The 23,018-nt window shown below is 37.1% G+C and overlaps 1 protein-coding gene across 1 annotated transcript in view; it reads right to left on the bottom strand.

The window, feature by feature from the left end:
• Positions 1–23,018, bottom strand: part of CHM (CHM Rab escort protein) — a 191,528-nt gene that overhangs the window by 112,573 nt on the left and 55,937 nt on the right. The window contains exons 3-4 of the mRNA XM_019717433.2: positions 14,081–14,153; positions 11,341–11,465 (exon numbers count right to left, since the gene is read on the bottom strand). Of these exons, the coding sequence (XP_019572992.2) occupies positions 11,341–11,465; positions 14,081–14,153 (198 nt within the window). The remainder of the gene's footprint in view (positions 1–11,340; positions 11,466–14,080; positions 14,154–23,018) is intronic.

Raw genomic sequence — 23,018 nt, forward strand, 5'->3', positions numbered from 1 at the left:
GATTTCACAAATGAAATTTAATGTCATTTATATTGCTAATTTGAATTTGAAAGGCTATTTACAATGCAGTATAACAACATTTTTGAGATAATTTTGCCTAACTGCAACTGACCACTGCTTTGTATAATACATTTTTTACTAATTGCCAAAATTTACATATAGCCCTGACAATTTGGCGGTATAAATTGTGACATTGTCTAGTACTGCTTATCAATTAAAGGCAGTAACAAAAGAACATCTCAAAGTGAACATGTCTTATTAATCCTTGCAAGTCACCCTTTTAGGTAAGTCAAATGAAAAAGTGCCAACCAGCTAGTTTTATTAAGCACAGGTATTCACTATTTATTTTTCAGCCGTTTGCAACTTTTCCCGCAGTAGGCTTGTCACAGAAATTGTATTATTTTACTCAAATATATGCACTTTATTGTAAGGACAGTCATATGTGATTTGTACAGTATATGTTATACTCATACCCAGCTGTTGATTCCTGCAAAGAATGTTTATGGTTACTTGTAAGAGTTACAAAACTCCTACTATCCAAAAGGTGTTTTTTCAGAAAATAGTAATATAAAAACAACACCACTGTAATCAACTTTGAATTGCTAAAATATATTGGTAGATATATTTCCCTATTTGTTACCCACTTAAAATGTTAACACATACTGTATAATATAGCTGAAATAGCAACCTCTTGTCCCCTTTGTCAAAGAACAAAATTTCATAAGGTGGTGTACAGTAGGTACTGTTGGTTGCCTACTCAAAAACCATTACCTTCTTCCTCCCTTACATAAGAGATGCAATTTTGTTCCAATATCAGGCAGAAAGTGCCCAGAACTAGGGGCTGATAATGGCTGATCAAAACCAATTATGGTAATTTTACTATTTGCTAGTAATTGCTTTTGGAGTGAGCAGGTTATCTAGTTTTAGCCAATGAGATAAGGGAGAGTGGCTTTCGGTAAAAACTCTGTAGTCTAATAATAACGAAAAAGGAATACATGTTAGGAAAAGCTCTCTGTGGGAACAGAGCCAGGAGTGCAGTTTCCAGGCTCTCGGCCTCACATGGAAAGGTGCTGGCTCGGGTAGTAAATGGCCATCAACTGTGATTGGATGGCCATCAGCTGTGGCTAGTTGGCCGTCAGCTGTAACCACTGAGCCATTGGCCACTAATATAACTGAAGCGGCTGCGCTGGGGAGGGGAGTCAAGGAGAGTAGAGTTGGTCAGTTGGCAGAAAAGCAGACAGCAGGTCGCACGTCGTATGAATCCAGCCTCCAGTGAGACTATAGTGATATGACTCCCCTACCTATGGCACCGTGGGTGTTCCTTTTTGGTCTAGCCACATCCTGCGTTCTCATGTGGGGAGCGGGGGCTGAGACACCCCACCCCCCCCCCGCATGACACTCTGCACGACACATGGCGCAGTGAGCAGGGTGTGGTGTCGGCCGAAACTCTCCAGAATGTACTGGAGCAGTTTATTTGTATAAAAGCTCAAGTTTCATAAGCAGGGTACGGTGCCGGCCAAAGCTCTCCGAGGGGCGGTGGAGCAGTTTGTGCATATGAACAACACTCAGTCTCAGGAAGACCAGGAGGAGCAGCTGCCGGAGAGCTGGACCCCCATGGAGGGGTGGGAAGACGTGGATGGTTCCCCAACCAGTATAGGCTGGAGAAAGCGAAGGTCGTTGCAGCCCTGTGGGCTGGGAAGTGCTTGCTGAGGGAGGCCGGGTGCAGGACTTGTAGTCCCAGGAGGAAACACTTGCTGAGTCCTCGTGGGAGACGAGGGTGAGGTCAAGGTCGTCCCTCACCCCCAGGACAGCCCTGGCGAATGACTATGGACTATGGAGAATTGCCTTCCATCCCTAATTTAAAGGACCGCTTGACTGCTTGGGAACATACCACCATGTAGTGGAACTGGCAGATGTTTGCTTTTGTGTCTTGACTGGTCGCCATCGATAATATGTAAGCACCTTGACTGTGAGCCACTGTTGTTCCAGCACGGTACCCTGAGAGGCCCAGAGAGAGTGGCAGTGCCCTGAGAGGCCCTGGCTGAGCCCAGGAAGTCTGGCTGTGCCCAGAGAGAGTGGCAGTGCCCTGAGAGGCCCTGGCTGAGCCCAGGAAGTCTGGCTGTACCCAGAGAGAGTGGCAGTGCCCTAAGAGGCCCTGGCTGTGCCTGGGGAGACTGGTGGTACCCTAAGAAGCCCAGGAAGTCTGGCTGTGCCCAGAAGGACTGGTGGTGCCCTGAGAAACCCTGGCTGTGCCCAGAGAGCCTGCCTGTGCCCAGGATATTGCATTCACCTCCAGGCTCCTCACACAGGGCCCCTCGCGGAAGACACTGGTCATGTAGATTGTGAGGCGAGACCCTGTAGGGGTGGAGTATGGGGACAGAGCCCCAGAAAGCAGTTTCGAGGCTCTTGGCCTCACGCTAAAAGGTGCTGGCTCAGGTAGTAAATGCCCATCAGCTGTGGCTAGTTGGCCATCAGCTATAACCACTGAGCCATTGGCCACTAATATAACTGCCATGGCTACGCTAGCAGAAAAAAAAATGGGGGCTAGCAAGAAGATGGTGGCTGAGCTAGCAAGAGCGGATTGCAGAGAGGTGGATGCCACCAGCAAGAATAAAGTGGTATCACTCCCCCATCTATGGTTCCGTGGGTGTTCCTTTTTGGCCTCACCATATCCTGTGTTCTTATGAGGCGAGTGGGAGCACAGACCCCGCAGGCCTCCCCGCATGACACCGGCCAAAGCTCTCTGAAGGGCGGTGGAGCAGTTTGTGCGTATGGTCTCAGGAAGACCAGGAGGAGCAACTGCTGGAGAGCTGGACCCCCGTGGAGGGGTGGGAAGACGTGGATGGTTCCCCCACCAGCATAGCTGGAGAAAGTGAAGGTCATTGCAGCCCTGTGGGCTGGGAAGTGCTTGCTGAGTCCCTCACCCCCAGGTTGGGGAGGACTTGGAGCCCTCGCCCTGTGGAAAGAGCACACATTGTGAGGCTAACACACAGCCCTGGTGAATGACTGTGGACTATGGGGAATTGCCTTCCATCCCTAATTTAATGGACCGCTTGACTGTTTGCTTGGGAACGTACCACCATGTGTTGGAACTGGCAGATGTTTACTTTTGTGTCTCAACCGGCCGCCGTCAAGAATATGTGAGAACTCTGGCTGAGCCCTGAGACCGCTGGCTGTGCCCAGAAAGACTGGTGGTGCCCTGAGAGCCCTTCGCTGAGTCCAGGAAGTCTGGCTGTGCCCAGAGAGAGTGGCAGTGCCCTGAGAGCCCTTGGCTGAGTCCAGGAAGTCTGGCTGTGCCCAGAGAGAGTGGCAGTGCCCTGAGAGACACTGGCTGTGCCCAGAGAGCCTGGCTGTGTCCAGGATATTGTATTCACTTAAAGGCTCCTCAAACAGGGCCCCTCACGGAAGACGCTTGTTGCGCAGATTGTGAGGCAAGACCCTGTAGGGGTGGAGTGTGGGGACAGAGCCCCAGAAAGCAGTTTCCAGGCTCTCGGCCTCACATAGAAAGGTGCTGGCTCAGGTAGTAAATGGCCATCAACTGTGAGTGGATGGCCATCAGCTGTGACTAGCTGGCCATCAGCTGTAACCAGTGAGCCATTGCCCACTAATATAACTGCCATGGCTATGCTAGCAACAAATGGGGGCTAGCAAGAAGATGGTGGCTGAGCTAGCAAGAGCAGATTGCAGTTAGCACGGCGGATTGCAGCTAGCAAGTGAGGTTGGTTGGCAGAGAGAAGTGGACGGCAGGTTGTGGATAGTGTGGCTCCTGCTCCCTGTGTCTCCAACCCAGCCGCCAGCAAGACTATGGTGGTATGACTCCCCTTTCTATGGCTCCGTGGGTGTTCCTTTTTGGCCTCACCATATCCTGCGTTCTTATGTGGGGAGCGGGACCAGAAACCCCACATGACAGAATGACATGATTATTTTGGTATTTATCCACTAGACTTGGGTCATCTGCAAATCTAAGAAGTTTTCATCCTGATTTAACATTATCATGCCAGAAAACAGAAAAATGTTTCATATTATGCAAAAAACAGGGATAGAAAAGGAGCAAGTTCTTGCCAATATTTTAGAAACATAAAATTTCTTCTCTCTAAAGAAACTACATGGCATTACGCAATTAACAGGCAAGAATTGATTGGGTTTGTATGACTTAACTGTGAATTAATGTATTGTGCCTTTTCATAGTCTGCTGAATATTTAAAACTAGAAATAGTAGCTTTTATTTCCCCATATAAACTATAAAAGTATCTCATGCCATATAAACTACAGTCACACAACTAAAGGATACTGGGTTCATCCCTTATTTTCCTAACACTGGGAGTTAAGCACTTTAATTCCCCATTATAGATATGACTACTTTACAATAGTCTTCACAAAGGAAATACTTTATTTGCTTTTTTCACTTGGAGCAATAGCTCCTTTTATGTGCATACATGTATTTATCATTTATATGCTGCCTGAAATATAACATGACACAATGGAAATAGCACGAGTTTCTCAGTTAGATAGACATGGAATGAAACACTGGCTTTTCTACTTCTGGCTCCCCTTGATCTTCAGATAATTCATAAACAAAATATACCTACAGCTCATCATGCACATGTCTGTACCAAATTAAATGAAATCAAATGAAATAAAATATGTAAAGTACCAGGTTACAGCAGTTGCCACAAAGATAACATCAAATAAATGCTAGTCATTTTCACCTCTTTTCTATAAATAAATTGCATAATTACAGAGTTTGTTTTAATGAAAAACAATGTATGTATAGCAAACATATTTCTGGCTCAAACTGGAAATTATCCCACTTACTTCAAACAGCATTCAGCATAACAAAGCTCTGATATAACAAAATAAGCTGGACAGTTCTTTAGAGACTTTGTGATACCTGCACTAAGCTATGATAATAGACTAATCACTGCAACTTATATTTCAATATTTAGTTTAATTTTGCATTAACCAAAAGTAATAAATTTAACATTCAAAAGATCCCTAAAACCTTTAGGCTGAGCATCAGAATTATTTTTGAAAATAAGTAAAGTCAACAATGATGAAAAATAATGTGCCGTTCTATATGTTTATGTTAGAGTATGGTGTTACTGACTTGTCACGTACTTCGAGGTCTTTTCCAAGCAGTGATGAGTTTGCACTGATTTACTTATATGCTTTCCCTGTCCTCCCTGTAATCAAAGATTAAAAATCAGGAGGCTACTGGTTATAGCTATAATATTGTTTATGACCAAAAGATATTAGGTTGGTGCAAAAGTAATTGCAGTTTAAAAGGTTAAACATAATTGCAAAAACCACAATTACTTTTGTACCAACCTAATATATACTTTATTCTTCATTGATGAAATATCAAGTGGCCTATGTGAGAATCAAACCATAGATTTTAGCTATTCTAATAAACATCAGTTCTACACATAAGCTAACTCATCTGGTCTAAAATGGGAAGACAAGTCATATTTCAGCATTCAGATCAATATAAAGCTGTCTTTATTTTATAATTTTGAAATGTGTCAAAATATTTAAAACAATATTATGTATATGTAGTGTACCAAGGATTGAAGTTTGACTTCTATTTGCTTGATGCAACTAAAAACAATAAACTCTTAGCATGAATGACCATTAAAGTTTAGGACTTCTGATAATTTGTCATTTTGTCAGATTGTAGATTTGCACATGCTGAGAAAGGAGTGTGGAAGAACAAGATAATTAGCAAGTGAAAGACCCTAAAAGATTGCCCAACATTAGTGTATAATTACAAAGTCCTCAGGAAGTGATAATAACTTCCCTTATGAAAAAAAAAAAAGCTTATTAAGTGAGCCTAAGTGTAAGAAGAAAATACAATTAACTTGTGGCGTATGGCTATGGAGAGAAAAACACATGACTCTCAATAGAAAATAGATTCTAAAAATAAAAGCTAATGGAAAGGTAGACATAGAACTGTTTCTCTTTGCAAAAGACATGCTTGTCTATGTAAAAATCCCAAGGAATCTACAAAAAAATCTCCAGAACTAATAAGGGAATTCAGCAAAATTTCAGGATACAAGATCAACACATAAAAATCAATTGCATTTCTAGATACTAATTATGAACATGTGAATACCCAAATCAAAAAGACAATACCACTTACAATTGCAATTGCTCCAAAGAAAATAAAATACTTAGGTATGCAATTAACAAACTATGTACAGGATTGGTATGCTGAAAATTATACATTCCATAGTATAAAGAAATCAAAGACCACCTCCATAAATGAAGGCACACACCTTGTTGATGGATCGGAAGACTCAAAATAATAAAGATGTCAATAATCCCCAAGTTAATCTATAGCTTTAATGCAACTCCTATCAAAATTCCAGCAACATTTTCTAGACATAGACAAGCTTATTAAAACATTTATGTGGAAAGGCAAATTCTAGTATAGCTAAAACAATCTTGACAAAGAAGAATAAATTTGGAGGAATCATTCTACCTGGTAGTAAGTCCTACTATATAGCTGCAGTAACCATGACAGTGTAGTATTGATGTGGGAAAAGACATACAGAGGGTCCCTGACTTACTATGATTCGATTTAGGATTATTTCGACTTTACGATGGTGTGAAAGCGATATTCATTTAATAGAAACCATATTTCTAATTTTGAATTTTGATCTTGTCCCAGGCTAGCGATATGCAGTACAATACTCTCTCAAGATGCTGGGCAGGGACAGCGAACTACAGCTCTGTCAGGTACTCAATCACATGAGTAAACAACCAATACTCTACAGTGCACTGTGTTACCAGTGGTTTTTGGATATTGTGTTCTGAGCATGTTTAAGGTAGGCTTGGCTAAGCTATGATGTTTGATAGGTTGGGTGTATTAAACGAATTTTCAACTTACAATGGGTTTATCACAGTGTAACACCATCGTTAAGTCGAGGAGCCTCTGTATAGATCAATGGAACAGAACAAAAAATCCAGAAATAGACCAATCCAAGTACAGCCTCGTGATTTTTGACAAAGATGCAAATTCACTGGAGGAAAAACAGCCTTTTCAATAAATGGTGCTGAAGCAACTGGATATCCTTAGGTTAAAAAAAAAAAATGAACACTGACCTAAACCTCACACCTTATACAAAAATTAACTCTAAAGTGGGTCATGGACTTAAATGTAAAACATAAAACTCATTTTTTAAAAAAGGAGAAAATCTTCTGGATCTGAAGGTAGGCAAAGAGTTCTCAAGTTTGATACCAACAGCATAATCCACAAAAGAAAAAAATTGATAAACTGGATCTCATCAAAATTTAAAATATTTGCTCTGCAAAATACTTGGTTTAAAGGGATTGAAAGAAAAGCTGCAGACGGGAAAATATTTGCAAACTGTGTATCTGACAAAGGACACATATTCAGAATATATGAAGAACTCTCAAAACTCCACAGGAAAAACAATCATCTAATTAAAAAGTAAGCAAAAGACATGAACAGACACTTCACCAAAAAGGGTACATGGATGGACAATAAGCACATGAAAAGATGTTAAAAATGTAATGTGATACCACTCCACACCTATCAGAATGGCAAAACTAAAAAAGTGACAACACCAAATGCTGATGAAGATGTGGAGAAACCGAATTACTCATACATTTCTGGTGGGAATAGAAAATGGTACAGTTCCTCTAGAAAACAGTTTGTCAGTTTCTTTTAATACTAAACATGCAATTGCCATGTGACCCAGCAATTGTACACTTGGGGATTTATCCCAGAGAAGTAAAAAGTTATGTTCACACAAAAATCTTGTAAATGAATGTGCATAGCAGCTTTATTTATAACAGACAAAATTGGAAACAGCGCAGATGTTCTTCAATGGGTGAACAAACTGGTACATCCATACCATGGAATACTACTCAACAATAAAAAGGAGCAAACTATTGATACATGCAACAACCGGGATTAATCTCCAGATAACTATGCTGAATGAAAAAAGCCAACGGCAAAAGGTTACATGCTGTACAGTTCAATTTACATAACAGTCTCAAAATGACAAAATTATAGAGCCAGAAAACATATTAGTGGTTGCCTGGAGTTAGGGATTGGAGGGAGGGTAGGAAGGAGATGAGAGGGGTTATAAAATAGCAATGGCAGGGAACTTGTGGTGATGGGACTGTTTTGTTCTGTAAGTTGACTGTGAGGATAGATACATGAACCATGTGTTAAAATTGTATAGAACGAACACACACACACACACTATGTCCACAAAATGTAATATTAACATCAATAACAGTTGTAAAACAGCAACTGCAACAACAAAAATTCAGGAATCTGTACCACATTTTTCATTATCTATAAAAGGGGATTCAAAAAGATTTTATGTTGTAGTCTACAAGAAAGTCAAGGATCTACTACATAGTGATAACTTTACTTGGAGAAAAAAATGAGGGTATTTTCTAGAAAACCAAAACTAATCTCTTAAAATGATAAAACTGTTAATTCTAATTATTTTTTTAATATTCATCTTTCAAAAATGTATTTCAAATACCCTACTTTTTCAAGTGGAGGATACAGAACATCATTTAACTTTTGCCTGAAGACAACAGCATGCATTACGACCATCAACTAACTGTTGTACTGTGCTATAATACAATGATGTCCTTAAGGGATCCTCCAGTATAAAAGCCATTTGCCCCTACACTAAATGGCACAAAGCTTTCTCTCAGCTTGCTGATGCTGTCTACTCCTCCTCTGTTAGCTTCTCAGCTAGTACCTACACTAGCAGCAGGTTCACACCCAGAGGACTTTTGAGATCAAGTAGTCCAAACCCATGGTGTTTTGCTAATGAGACCCAGAGGGGAGACATGTCTTGTACCATATCACAGAGCAAGTCAAATGGTAAAGGCAGGCCTATAACCCAAGTCTTGGTGTGGTTCTCAGTGCGCTTGCCTCTAAGCAGATCCCTCTTTCCTATTTGCTGCTTTAAACTACTCTGCTACAAAAAAACAAAACAAAACAAACAAACAGAAGACAAGATTGTCAGAAATAAGCATTAAAGGGAAGGCTTTTGATTTAAATCAGTGGGTCCCGAGTGATGCTCTCATATAAAATAAATCTTTGTAACAGCTACTTCTGCTCTAGCCCCTTTCACAAAATTCTAAGTCTGTGGCCATGATCCAAAAAGATTAAGGATGCCAAAGTCTGGCTGGGTCTAAGTGAAGTAGTGTTATTCCTGTTGACCCATGTTTTTAAGAACTTGTTAGAGACAAGTGGATTTTCTGTACATTCCTCCATTGGATGCTCTCAGGGCTCTTCCTGTCTACTGTGACATTAATAACCAACTACTTTTCCCAGGTAAATGAAGAAATAAAACACATTATCTCATTTCACCTTTTGCTCCACCTTTAACAGGCAATGAGAGGACCATACAGCAGAGTTCTACTTCTCTGGTTTAAAACAAACTTTCTACCACCAATTTTTTACATTATCACTTTGAGAAGTTCCACACATGAAACTGAAGAGATCAGAAATTGAAAATGAGATAATTTCCTTTGCACTCAAAATGTGTTAGTTCAGTCATTAGAAACTATTACCGTGTTTCCCCAAAAATAAGACCTAGCTGGACAATAAGCTCTAATGCATCTTTTGGAGCAAAAATTAATATAAGACCCGGTATTATATTATATTATATTATATTATATTATATTATATTATATTATATTTATTATATTATATTTATTATATTATATTATATTATATTATATTATATTATATTATATTATACCAGATCTTGTATTAATATTTGCTCCAAAAGACACATTAGAGCTGATTGTCCAGCGAAGTCTCATTTTCGGGGAAACACGGTATTATAAACCCTGAGATCAGAGGAGATCGGTCGCATTCACGGTGGTATGGCTGAGAACACACTCTGGGTGGTGAACACATGATGTGATATACAGATGATGTATTATAGAATTGTACACCTGAAATCTATGTAACTTTACTAACAATTGTCACCCCAATAAACTTTAATTTTAAAAAAAGAAACCATAAAGCCCAATTGTCATAAAGAGTAGAGAAATCAAAGTCCTTGAAATATCAAAAAGTACCTCTCAAAGGGCCATAGTGTGACTGTCACTATATCCTAGTAAAGTAGTAGTCATAGACACATACGAAAGTTACCAAATATTTATTCCTGACTTCATTAAAGTATATAACTTTTCGGTTGAGATCACCTTCTGTTAGAAATCTGTCTACACTGGCTCTAAACAATGTCAGATAGGTATACCTTTTCATACAAAATGCCATTTAGCATTACAATCTAAATCTGACATTTCAATGGCTGTCCTTTTGCAGAAAATTAACTGTGTAATTATGGGAGAAAATGCTAGTTACCTGAAAGATATGAACATAGGTTAAGAAATAAACCACAAGTTCCCAAACTTTTTACAGTCTCAGGTCACACTCACCACTGTACCACAAGGATATGTAAGAAGACAGAGCATATATCCTGAAGATTCTCTAGTGTCTTGGATTTTAAGTTTTAACTACCATTAAAGTGCCTGCCAGTCTGATGGTCTAAACTCCTTGACTCTATAACTACTTAAATGATTCACTGAACTGTGTGACTGTTACCGTTCAGTCTATCTACCACATCATTTGGAAAAAAAAAAAAAAAGATTTCAAACGTTTTAAAACATGAATTCTCTCAGTCAAAGACACATAAAACATTACTTCCCACTGTTTTCTCCTGGGGATATACAATAATATGTCCCCAAATGTGATGACCATTCAACTTGATTTTTTATTCAAAATTATAATTTTATTTTACCCTATACAGAATATTCTCTAAGAAGAGTGGTGTGCATTTTCCATTTTGTTACTTTGAATATTATCTAAGGAGAGTTTGAAGAACACTGGACTATGATTTAAAAACCCTGTATTTTAACATTGGGCTCCACCACTCTCTAGCTCTCTAGCTTAGGTGTGGCTTTGACATTTATCAAACAATGTGACCGTCACCAAATTAATCTTTCTGAGTTCTAATGAGGATTCTTTAAAAAAGAAAAACAAATACGACTGTCTGCTCTATCTTAGCACAAGATTGTTGTAAAGACCAACATAAGATAATGGACTTAAAAGAGCTTGGTAAATTATAAGTCATTAATGTAAGATATTATTATTGTTGTTATTGTTATCTAAACAGAGAAAACTGAAAGTTACTTTTTTTAAATAGGGAAACCAGCTTATCAATTAGATTTGTAACAACCAATGCCACATAAATCCTTATTGTTGGCTTCTTCTGAAGAAGTGTGAATAAGAAGACATTAACTTAGTTTATGCTAAATAAATACTTTTCATACCTGGCATAACAAAATACTTCTACATGTTGAATGGTTTTGTCATTCCTGCCAAGAGCAATGGCTTCTTCATTTTCAAGGATCTGTTCTTCCCATGCTGGGCTTTCATTCACAATGTCACTGTTGTCCTAAACAAAACACAGATGACGAATTTTAATTAATTGAGCAATCTGAACCTCTACTTTTTTGAGAAAATTTATACCTTCCTAAATTCATGCTTTTCCTTTCATCCCATCAAAATTGAAAGAAGGATCACTTCAGAGTGACTGAAGCGACTCCAGCATAGTGTGCCAACTTCAAAGGAAGGAGAGGAAAACAATGTATAAAAATCAATCCCATCAAAAGCTAGCCCTGGTTTACAGATTTCTGTCAGGATATGTGGTTTTTTGATGAACTCATTTGGATGTGGCTGTTTTGACACTGCTTAAAAACTAGGACAACTAACCCTCCATCTGCTGAGTATCAAGTGTATCTGTTCTACATATTACTTGTTAGTAATAAAGCTTTTATACTTTTTTGTCAAAACAGGCTCAATATTACTTCATTTTACTTAATTTCAGATCTTTGAAGGTCCATCACTAGCCATGTTGAAGTATGACTATATGTAAAAGTATTTTTGAAAAGAACTCAGCCCAATATCACTAAGGACTTCGTAAGAATCAACCCCTGGATAGTTTATATTCAGAAAGATAATAAAAACAAGAAAGTACAATAAAGTACGTATGTAAACTCTCACTGTGTTGAAAGTGATTCTTTACATTTTTCAATAATTCCTACTTAAATTTTATGGAGGACATATGATACAGCAATATTTGAATATAGGGGATTTCTGAAGATGTCAAGCTATACCTTTTCCAAATGTCAAGTATCCATTTTTAATCCATTTCAATTTTTAATCTATTTGATATCCATCTCTCAGAGAAAAATGTTTTAAAATGTATAATATATATCCAGAGAACTAGTAGTGAAATATAACTACCATATCCTTTGTTTTAAGGAAATTCACCTCAGAAAATTTCTAAATGTACTGATTTCATAAAGTAGGGCAATAATTATCTTTAAAAGTTTCGCTGTCCTGAATTCAATGTTCTAAACTGAAGAAAAATAGTGGCAGACAACTCTTATTATCAACTATAATTATTAGATAGTATTAAACATCCAAACATAAATAGAAGAGGAGGTGAAGTACTGAAATTTTGAATGTGTAAACATAGGGTTACCAGCCTGAAAAAAGAACTGTGCACCAGTGACAAAGAGTGAAGGGGAAAAGGATATGGTGACTGATTCAAGATACTAAAGCAAAAAAAAAAAAAAAAAAAAAAAGAAAGAAAGAAAGAAAAGAAAAGAAATGAAAAAGAAAAAGAAAAAGCATTAAAATAAAAGAAACATCTACAAAAATAATTTTGTTTTTATAAATTTAACCCATTACCAAAATTTATTTTTCAAAAATCCCTTCAGTCACCAAAAGTTTTCCATTCACACAACTAAGGAAATTTTTGTTTTTCTGAGAATCTAGACTAAATTTTCTCACGGAAGTACTAAATATGCCTCAATACCAGGTGACCCTCACATATATTTCCACAGGATCTGGTTGCAAAAAGGGTTTTGATCAACATAAATAAATGAAATAATTAAGGCATATAGATAAAACATTTAAATGCCTACTGATAACATTTACTTCCTTGATTTATACATAGTTTGAATTAGTACATCAAATGCTACTTTACAAATACTGCTTGCTTCTCCACATTCTCAGTTCTAAACAATAATATTATTCAATCTGAATCTTCACTATATCTTCAACGTCAATGTCTTTGTCGTCACCAGAGGCACTCGAGTCAGGTACACCATTAATCAGTACAACTACAATGCTGAGTGTGGTGCTTTGCATACGGGAAGTGCTGAGTAAGTCTTAGCTATATTATTTTAGCTAACTGAATAAAATTTTCTAGAGTATATTATCCTCCTTTCTGAACTCTTGCGATATGGCAGTTTGTGATTATGTCATTACATGGTATGATGCTCTTGGTAGGAATTTCATTTAAAGCCACATGTGCCATTTATATAAAATTAGGACAGTTGTTTTTTAAATCTCTCTCATAAAAATTGGTAAATTTCATTGACATAACCAACCCCCACATTACAATGCTTTAAATGAGCTAGAAAAAGCTTCTTTACAATGATATACAAGAGTTGTAGTAGTGAGATTCTAACTTTAGAAAAAATTACTAAATTTCTATTAAATTTTTTCCCTTACTTTTTGTTTTCACTGATTCTGTTGCGTGACTTCTATAATTATGCAAAACCATAAATGACTGAGATCCTTTCAAATGAATGTATCATCCCCAAAGAGTGTCTTTTTTTCAAAATATAATAACTAAAAGAGCAACTAGTAATATGTGAAATCTTATAAGAAGTGAAATATTTTTTTCTGAAAATCTATTTTGGGGGAAAATATCTTGTCTTATATTCGGGCATATAGAATAATTACAAAATGGTATCAAGTATATATGATTTTTCTTCAGCCAACATATCTATTTATATTTAAAAATGATACCTACATTTTAAAGGCATTCAAAAAATATTAGCTGAAATGGTGACTGCATAATTCTTGTTAGCAAGTAGATAAAAATGAAGTATCAATTCGATATTACAGATGGAGCTTAGAGTTTTCCTCAATACAGTGTTATTATGTAACATAAAATACAGTCTCGTAGATTAAAAAATCAGATAAGAACTTTACCTGGTATTCCCTTAGCCAGGACAACAGTCCTGAAAAGCTAAAACTGGCCCAGTTTCCTCCATAGTAGCTTCTTCTGTAACAAAAAATAAAAGTAAAGGGTGTAAAAATCTAGTCACAAATCTTCTTCAACAAACCACCTTTGACCCTTCAACTTATTTTTAATATTGCTACCTCAGAGTTCAAAAGCACACATAATTGGGATGTTGAAATTACAGGAAATAGTAGGCTGAAATAAATAGAAGTGTACCTCTCAGATCCCAAAGGTAACTTTTCCTCATATAAGGTTGTTAACAATCAATCAATCAATCTCTCTCTCTCTCTCTCTCTCTCTCTCTCTCTCTGTTGGCTACTCTAAATCTAGTAGTAGGGCCCTGTGCTATTCTTAGCCTTCAGGGCCAAAAATAAAAGTACCTCCTGGGACACAGTTTTTCATATCAAAACTTTGTGGTAAGTATAAAAAGAGCAATATTCCCACTAGATGAACTATTATTCTTCATTCCACAGTCATGTGAGGATCACTCTGTTTTAGAGAACTCAGAGGTCTCCTAACTAGGATCAGAACCATGTAGACATTGGACTTCTGATTAACTTCCTTAAGTAGGAGATTTTGGGCAACTAGAACTCTCTAATTCTGCACTACATATTGAACTTTCCAATCCTTGCAAAACTCTTCACGTTTATTGATCCTTGAGCCCCAAAATATACTCAATCCCACCTTTCATAGTATTCACTCTGGTTCTGGGATGGGCAAGATTCTTGATTCTGTTTTTGTTTTCATTGTTGTTTCTTTGTATCTCTCTCTAATGAAATAAAAATCTATGGAAGCTGTTTTTTTAATTAAACAAAACTAAAACATTCAATATGATATCCAAAATTACTCAACCATAATGTTACTGGATATCCTCTCAAAATTCTGATATGTTTCTCCTCAATCAACTGTTGACATGGACCTGAAGAACAGTCAGCATTTAGGCTCAAGTATTTTACCAATAATCATTTCTTTGCTCTAACAGAAAAAAATGGTTCAACTGAACACCTGTGAAAGTAGGTCTATTAATATTAGATCACTACTTCACTTATAATCTGATAGTTCTTTCAGAGATGATGCAAATTTATACACTGTCCAGAATCTCTAGTGGAAAAATTTAAATAGAATTTCAGCTATTCTAACGATTCTAGATGGCCACCCCTTATTAACATGTTAGACTCAGGAAGCCTGGAAGTGTGATCCCTTGGGTCAGAGAGAACAGTGGAAGGAGAAGGTGGGCAACAGCCAATAGCATAAACAAGAAGGAAAAAGAGAAGGATGTCAGAATTAGTGGTTTTCCCATAGCAATTTACACCTTCTTCTCCCTTGCCTGAGAATAATAGACTTCTGCCATCCCTTCACATCCTCAAAATATATACTCATCAAAACTAGAAAATATCCTTGGTGTTGAAAAACATTTTTAAAACCCTGCAACTGCTGCCTACATACATACATACATATATATACATATATATATATATATATATATATATATATATATATATATATATACGTATATGTATGTGTATACACACACACACACACACACACACACACACATATATGGTTGAAATATTTAGATTTCTTTTAGCTACCATAAGGTCATAAGTGAGACGCTCTAACTATTGGGTGAAAGCTTCAAAATTTAAGCAAAATTTTTAATGGATACATAAATTTATAATAAATATACATGAGAAATCTGACATTGGGGTGGACAAAGGTTTCTCAGGACACAGAAAATAATAAAACTATTGATAAATTAGAATTAATGAAAATGAAAAACTTCTCCACAAAATACATCATTTAAAAAAAAATGAATGGGCTAGGCACAAAATAGGAGAAAATAGTCACAAAACATATCTGATAAATGATTAGTATCCAGGATACAGAAAGAACTCTTTCAACTTAATAAGATAAATATTCAACTTTTAAAATGGGCAAAGGATTTACACAGATTTCACAAAGGAAGATAGATGTGATCAATGAACACATGAAAAGGTGCTCAATATTAGTAGTCATCAGGTAAGTACATATTAAAATAAGCATTAAAAATGAGCATAATGAGATACTATTACAGATCCACCAGAATAGTTAAAATTAAAAAGATTAACAATATCAGGTGTTAGTGTGAATGGCCAGAATGCTCATACATTTTGGTGGGCGTGTGAAATGGTATACTGTGGGAAAATGTCCTGCAGTTTCTTACAAAACTAAACATAAACCTACCTTATGACCCAGTAATTCCATCCCTAGGTATTTACACACAAGAAAAGTGTATGTTCACAAAAGATTTGTAAAAGTTTTTTCATGGTAGCTTTATTCATTAATAGCTCCAAACTGGTAACAATTCAAGTATCCACCAATAGGAGAATGGATAAATAAGCTATGGTATATCCACAGGATGGAATCTGTTCAGCAATGAAAAGGAATAAACTACTGATACATGCAGCAACATAGATGAATCTCAAAAACATTATACTAAGTGAAAGAAGCATAATGTTTTACCCAAAAAGAATACATTCTGCATAATCCTATTTATATGAAGTTCTAGAACAAGCTGAATTAATCTATGGCAAAAATATCCCAAGTGTGGCTGCCTTTGAGGATGAAGTGAGGGTAGGACTCGACTTTGAAAGGGCATGAGGAACTTTCCGGAGTGACTGCAATGTTATCTTGATAAAGTTCTTAGTTACACAAGCATATGCATATGCCAAAGCTTATTAAATGGTACACTTAAGATCTGTGCATTTCACTATACGTAATTTTACCTCGGAAAAAAAATGCATAAATACTGAACTCTAGTTAATGATATGCATACTGAAGCATTCCAGACTGAAGGTACTGATGTGCACAACTTACTTTGAAATGTATAAAACAATGAGATGGAAAGACGGATGGACAGAAAAATAAATACATGGAAAGCTATGGAATAAGCAATATAGAAAAACGTTAATAATAGAATCTAGGTAGTGGACACATAGTAAAATTTTACCAAATTTTCTGTACGTCTGAAAAATTATAATACAATGTGAGAAAATCAAAAGTAAGCTGAGTTTTCAAACATCAAGATACAGGATTTGTCAATTTCCAAGGTATTTTCTGTTATTAAAAAAACTCTAAGAAGGGCCATCTTGCTGTTTCGTTCCATTATTAAATGACCTGAGGTCAGTTTATGGTCAAAATCTATTTTTCACCCCCATACTTATTCATATGGTCTTTGACAGAGTTAATTGGTTCTAGTATTTTTCCACGCAGCTTCCATTTTCAACCTTTCCTGTTGATGTGCTCTTAATATCAGCATCTGGTGATCTCATCCAATTATGTATGTAAAAGGTGAAACATGCTTTTCATTACTGTGGTCTTTCTGACAAAAGACAGTAACATAATTATTAATATACTCACTATAAAACCAACACAGATTTTTGACTTAATTCATTTTGGTATCTGTATAGTTCTAAATATGGTTTACAATATCCCTTAAAGAGAAAGCCGAAGAATTTAGATATCAGAATCAATATAACAAAAAAAGAAAAAAATCATACTACATTCTAATATGCTCTCTGGAAGTACTGCAATAAAGATAGTGAAAATTAAAGACCACCAAATATTTTCTTGAATTTTATCTTTAAAGATATAGCTTCGGAAATCTGATGTTCAGATTCAATTATAAAATACTATTTTCACTGTCTTTAAAATTGTTTTTGTAGTGAATAGCAAGGCTAGGTTACTGATTGTGTTTTTAAAACCCCACAGATACAATTTATTTTAAGAATAAAGTGAGAACTTCCTGACTGAGAAAAAGGGGGAATGGAATATTTTCTGCCAATTTTGTGTCACAACTGCCTCTGTACATCAAGTAAAGCAAAGAGTAGTTTATAATGAAGGATGACGTTTATCTCAACTGCCAGGAACACTATTTTTTTTATGATGAAAAAGACTTCCGTAAAATTACAGTCTCTTTGTGGAACTAGATAATGAGTATTCACAGTACTTAGCCAACAAACCATAAAAATAATGTCTAAAGTTTCATGATGGGAAAGTGACCTAAAATTTTCAGCTAAAATAGTAAAAATCATAAATGGGTATTTTTATTTCAAAGACAGAAAAAGCCCAATAATCAAAACACTGAGGTATAACTCTCCCTTGTGTGAAATGTTTACCTTAAAACTATAGAAAACATGGTTTTAATCTTTCTAAAGTTTCACAAAGCTTACTGAGAGTACCACCTAAGATTTTCCAGACACAGAAAGGAAATGAGTTACATAACTGTCTCCACTAACATTAACCAACAAAACAGGAAAAAAACAGTATTAAAACAGTAACAAGAGATTCATCATCCTTTACATAGTGTCTAATGTTAAAGCAATATCATTGTCTTATTGTCTACTGACAGAAAATACATTACAGGTGGACATAAAGTTGAACTGTAAGAGAAGGCTGAGCTTTAAACCTATTAATTAGAGCCTATTACTTAAATCATAACAATCTTCTTTTACATTGTGCATCATAATTACAATACATTATTTAATATTCAGCAACAGCCATAGCTACATTATGCGAAATTACATCCTGTACTGGGAAATGGATTCTGTAAGTAAGTACAGGAACATTGACAAAAGATAAGAGCTACTGACTGACATTCAGGCACATTCATCTGAAAATCGTTTTAATTATTAAGAAGCCCAGGAGTTGAAAATGTTTTCAGGAAGGTAGCTGTGGGGTCCAAGTCCAAGCATGCTCAATGGAAAAGGAAAACAGCAGATCTCAACCTCCAGACGCCCCCATTCTACATTCACTACTTCTACAATTTTCCTAGTAGAGTTGTAATACCACCTTCCACTGACAGCATTTTTAATATTCAAAACTGTTTTCACAACTATTTTCTCATGGATTCTTCCATGACAATGGAAGAATGACAGGACTGCAACTGAAACTCAGTTCTCCTGAAACCTCTTCCTGTCTATTGCAACATAACTAACACAGCACTTCTAACCTGACAAGCATCATTTAGTGACCACACGTGTATTATAATGATAACTGTGGTTCAACAAAGGCAAACAGTTAGATACTGAATAGCACCTGGACCTGATTAGTAAATTCACGTTTTGCAAAATGTATCCTATCAATAGCATGGGCTGTTAATAGATGTTCTGAGAAAAAAAAGAAAGAAAAAAGGTATGATGATACAATAAACTTGGAAAATGCTAGGTTTAAAAAGTAAAATCAGAGAGACGTCATCAAAATGGCAGCATGAGGTGAGCTACTGGAAATCTCCCTTGGAATTTACAACAAACTAAACAGCTGTAACTCCAAAAAGGATTCCCTGCACAACAGACAGGCAAGACTAAGAGGCTCATTACTGACTTCACCTAAAGGTGGGCAAATTGCACGAGCAGGGGAGGAGGGAACGGAGAAGTGCAGAGACAGAGCCACACGGGCGCAGGACGCAGACCTAGCTCACTGCTCCGAGTTCGCTGCTTCCCGGAACTACCGCAGCTGCGGGAGAGGGAAGAACTCGGACTGCTAGGGCTCCGCTTATGGCCCATAGGGCTGAGGGGCAGCTTATAACATGGCTGAACCCAACACTCACGGCAGAGACGTTGGAGAAAAGACTGAGGGAAGAAGGCTGAACACGGTGATTTAAGCTCTCACTGCAGGCAGAGAACGAAAGGCTCAGGCACTGAGACTAGCCGGAGCTCACCCTGCCCCTACCTGCCCAGTGCTAGAAGCGGAACAGTAGCAGTGTCAGATCAAAAGAACAGAATATTTGCTGTTCTGAGAACTGTGGACCACAGACACAGATTCGCAGCCCAACTAGTTCTGGCAAAGGGGAGGGAGCTGTGGAAGCAGGACCTGCTGTGGTGGTGGTCACCACCACTGATCTGGGCCACCTCTCACAACTCAACCCGCCCCTGTCCCCACCTATCTGGGTGGATACCTGAAGGAGTAAACAGAACTGCTGAAACACACGGGCTCTGAATCTGGTGCAGGAAGAGCTTTGGGACTTCAAAAGATCTCTGCATCGCCACAGGGACACGGCGCCCTATGACCCAGGCAAACTGTGAACACAGGAGAAGCCCACCTTCCAGGGAATCCCCGCATTGTGCGAGTAGCTGAACTAGTACAGAGAAAACATAACATAACACTACAGTGCGTGAGAGAAAAAAGGGCTGCAGTAGGAGAGAAAATAAAACATTCTACCAACAAGTACTGGAAAACAAAAGAAAGACCGCTTCCTATCAACCTGTTGCAGAAGCCACTCCTGCAGATGTCTAGGAAGAGAAATAATAAATCAGTAATTACCATGAATAACCAAGGCAACAAGACTGCTCACAAAGAAAGTGAAAAGTCTCCAGAAGAGGAACTTAAAGATATGGAAATATGTGACTTAAATGACAGAGAATTCAAGACTGCAGTTCTGAAAAAACTCAACAAGATGCAAGAAAACACAGAAAGGCAGTTTAATGAACTCAGAAACACAATCAAACAACAACATGAGCATTTTACGAAAGAGATTGAAATTTTAAAAAAGAACAAAATAGAATTTCTGGAGATTAAGAACTCAACAGAAGAAATTAACAATGAAATAGCCAGCTTAGGTAGTAGAGTTGACCAGATGGAGGAAAGAATCAGTGACATCAAAGATAGAAACCTGGAAATTACACGGATGGAAGAAGAAAGAGACTTGACACTTAAAAGAAATGAAAGAACTCTATAAGAACTTTCTGACTCCATCAGAAAGAGCGATATAAGAATCATGGGCATACCAGAAGGAGAAGAAAGAGAGAAGGGAACAGAGAATACATTCAAACAAATTGTTGATGAGAACTTCCCAAACTTGTGGACAGAACTGGATCCTCGAATCCAAGAAGCAAATAGAACACCTAGTTACCTCAATCCCAACAGGCCTTCTCCAAGGCACATTGTATTGAAGCTGTCTAAAATCAACCACAAAGAAAGAATCCTCAAGGCAGCCAGGGAAAAGAAGACGGTAACCTAAAAAGGAAAGCCCATTAGATTATCATTAGATTTTTCAGCAGAAACTCTACAAGCCAGGAGGGAGTGGAACCAAATATTCAAACTATTGAATGAGAGGAATTGTGAGCCAAGAATAATATATCCAGCAAAGATATCCTTTAAATATGAAGGAGGAATAAAGACATTTCCAGACATACAGAAGCTGAGGGAATTTTCTTTTTTTGTTTTTTTGTTTGTTTGTTTTTAGTATAATATATTCCACGCAATATTTTTTTACATTAAAATTATAGACTGCTTAATAAATATAAGGGCGATATTTTTTAACTGCTCTTTCATGATTCTCCTCTTCACCTTCTCCTAATTTATAATCCATGCCTTATCTTCCCTTTTTTTTTCTTTTTTTTTATTAGTTTCAGGTGCACAAGACAAAGCAATACTTAGACATTTATCATTTATATCCCTCACACTGTGTGACCCTCCTCTCCCATCCACTATCCCTCTGACATCACACAAAGCCATTACCTTTCCACTGTCTCTATTCCTAATGCTGTACTCTGCTTCCTTTAACCATATACACACATATACATACATACATACATACATACATACATACATACATACAATACATACATACATATATATATATATATATATATATATATATATATATATATATATTTCAGGTGTACAGTGCAGAGATCAGGCATCTACATCATCCCTGAGGTGGTCTCCCAAATGGGACACGTGTCCATCGGATACCCTACAACATCTTTCATTACTGATTACGTTCCCCACGGCCATCTTGTGGTTACCATTTTCTAAACCCCTCAGCTTCCCCCTTATCCCCACTACCCTGCCCAACTAACAACCCTCAGGTTTTCCTCTATGTCTCCAAAACTGTTTGTAATTAGTTCATTCAGTTATTCTTCGCTTTTTTCCGCATATAAGTGAGATCATATGGTATTTGTCTTTTTCTTTCTGATTTATTTCACTTAACATAATGTTCTCTAGGTCCATCCATGTTGTTGCAAATGTTAAGATTTCTTTCTTCTTTATGGCTGCATAATACTCCATTGTATAAATGTACCACAGTTTCTTAATCCAGTCATCTACCGATGGGCATTTCGGTTGTTTCCATGTCTTGGCTATTGTGTATAGTGCTGCAATAAACATAGGAGTGCATAAAGATTTTTGAATTGGAGTTTTGGATTTCTCCGGATAGATACCTAGGAGTGGAATTGCTGGATCATAAGGTAGTTCCATTTTCAGATTTTTGAGATACCTCCATACTGTTTTCCATAGTGGCTGCACCAATCTGCATTCCCACCAACAGTGCACAAGCGTTCCCTTTTCTCCACATCCACGCCAGCACTTGTTGTTTGTTGATTTATTGATGATAGCCATTTTGACTGGGGTGAGGTGGTATCTCATTGTGGTTTTTATTTGCATTTCTCTGATGGTTAGTGAGGTTGAGCATTTCTTCATATGTCTGTTTGCCATCTGTATGTCCTTTTTAGAAAAATGTCTCTTCATGTCCTCTGCCCATTTTTTAATTGGGTTGTTTGTTTCATTGGAGTTGAGTTGAGTGAGTTTTTATAAATTTGTGATATTAACCCTTATCAGATATATCATTGGCAAATATCTTTTCCCATTCAGTAGGATCCTTTTTGTTTTATTGATGGTTTCCTTTGCTGTGAAAAACTTTTTAGTTTGATGTAATCCCACATGTTTATTTTTCTCTTACTTCCCTCGGCGAGGGATATATCAGTAAAAATCTTACTCCGGGTAATGTCTGTGAAGTTTCTTCCTATATTTTCTTCTAGGAATTTTATGGTTTCAGATCTTACATTTAAGTCTTTAAGCCATTTTGAATTTATTTTTGTATATGGTGTAAGGAGGTGGTCCAGCTTCATTTTTTTGCATGTGTCTGTC

Source organism: Rhinolophus sinicus, chromosome X (assembly GCF_036562045.2).
Source record: "Rhinolophus sinicus isolate RSC01 chromosome X, ASM3656204v1, whole genome shotgun sequence".
Taxonomy (NCBI): Eukaryota; Metazoa; Chordata; class Mammalia; order Chiroptera; family Rhinolophidae; genus Rhinolophus; species Rhinolophus sinicus.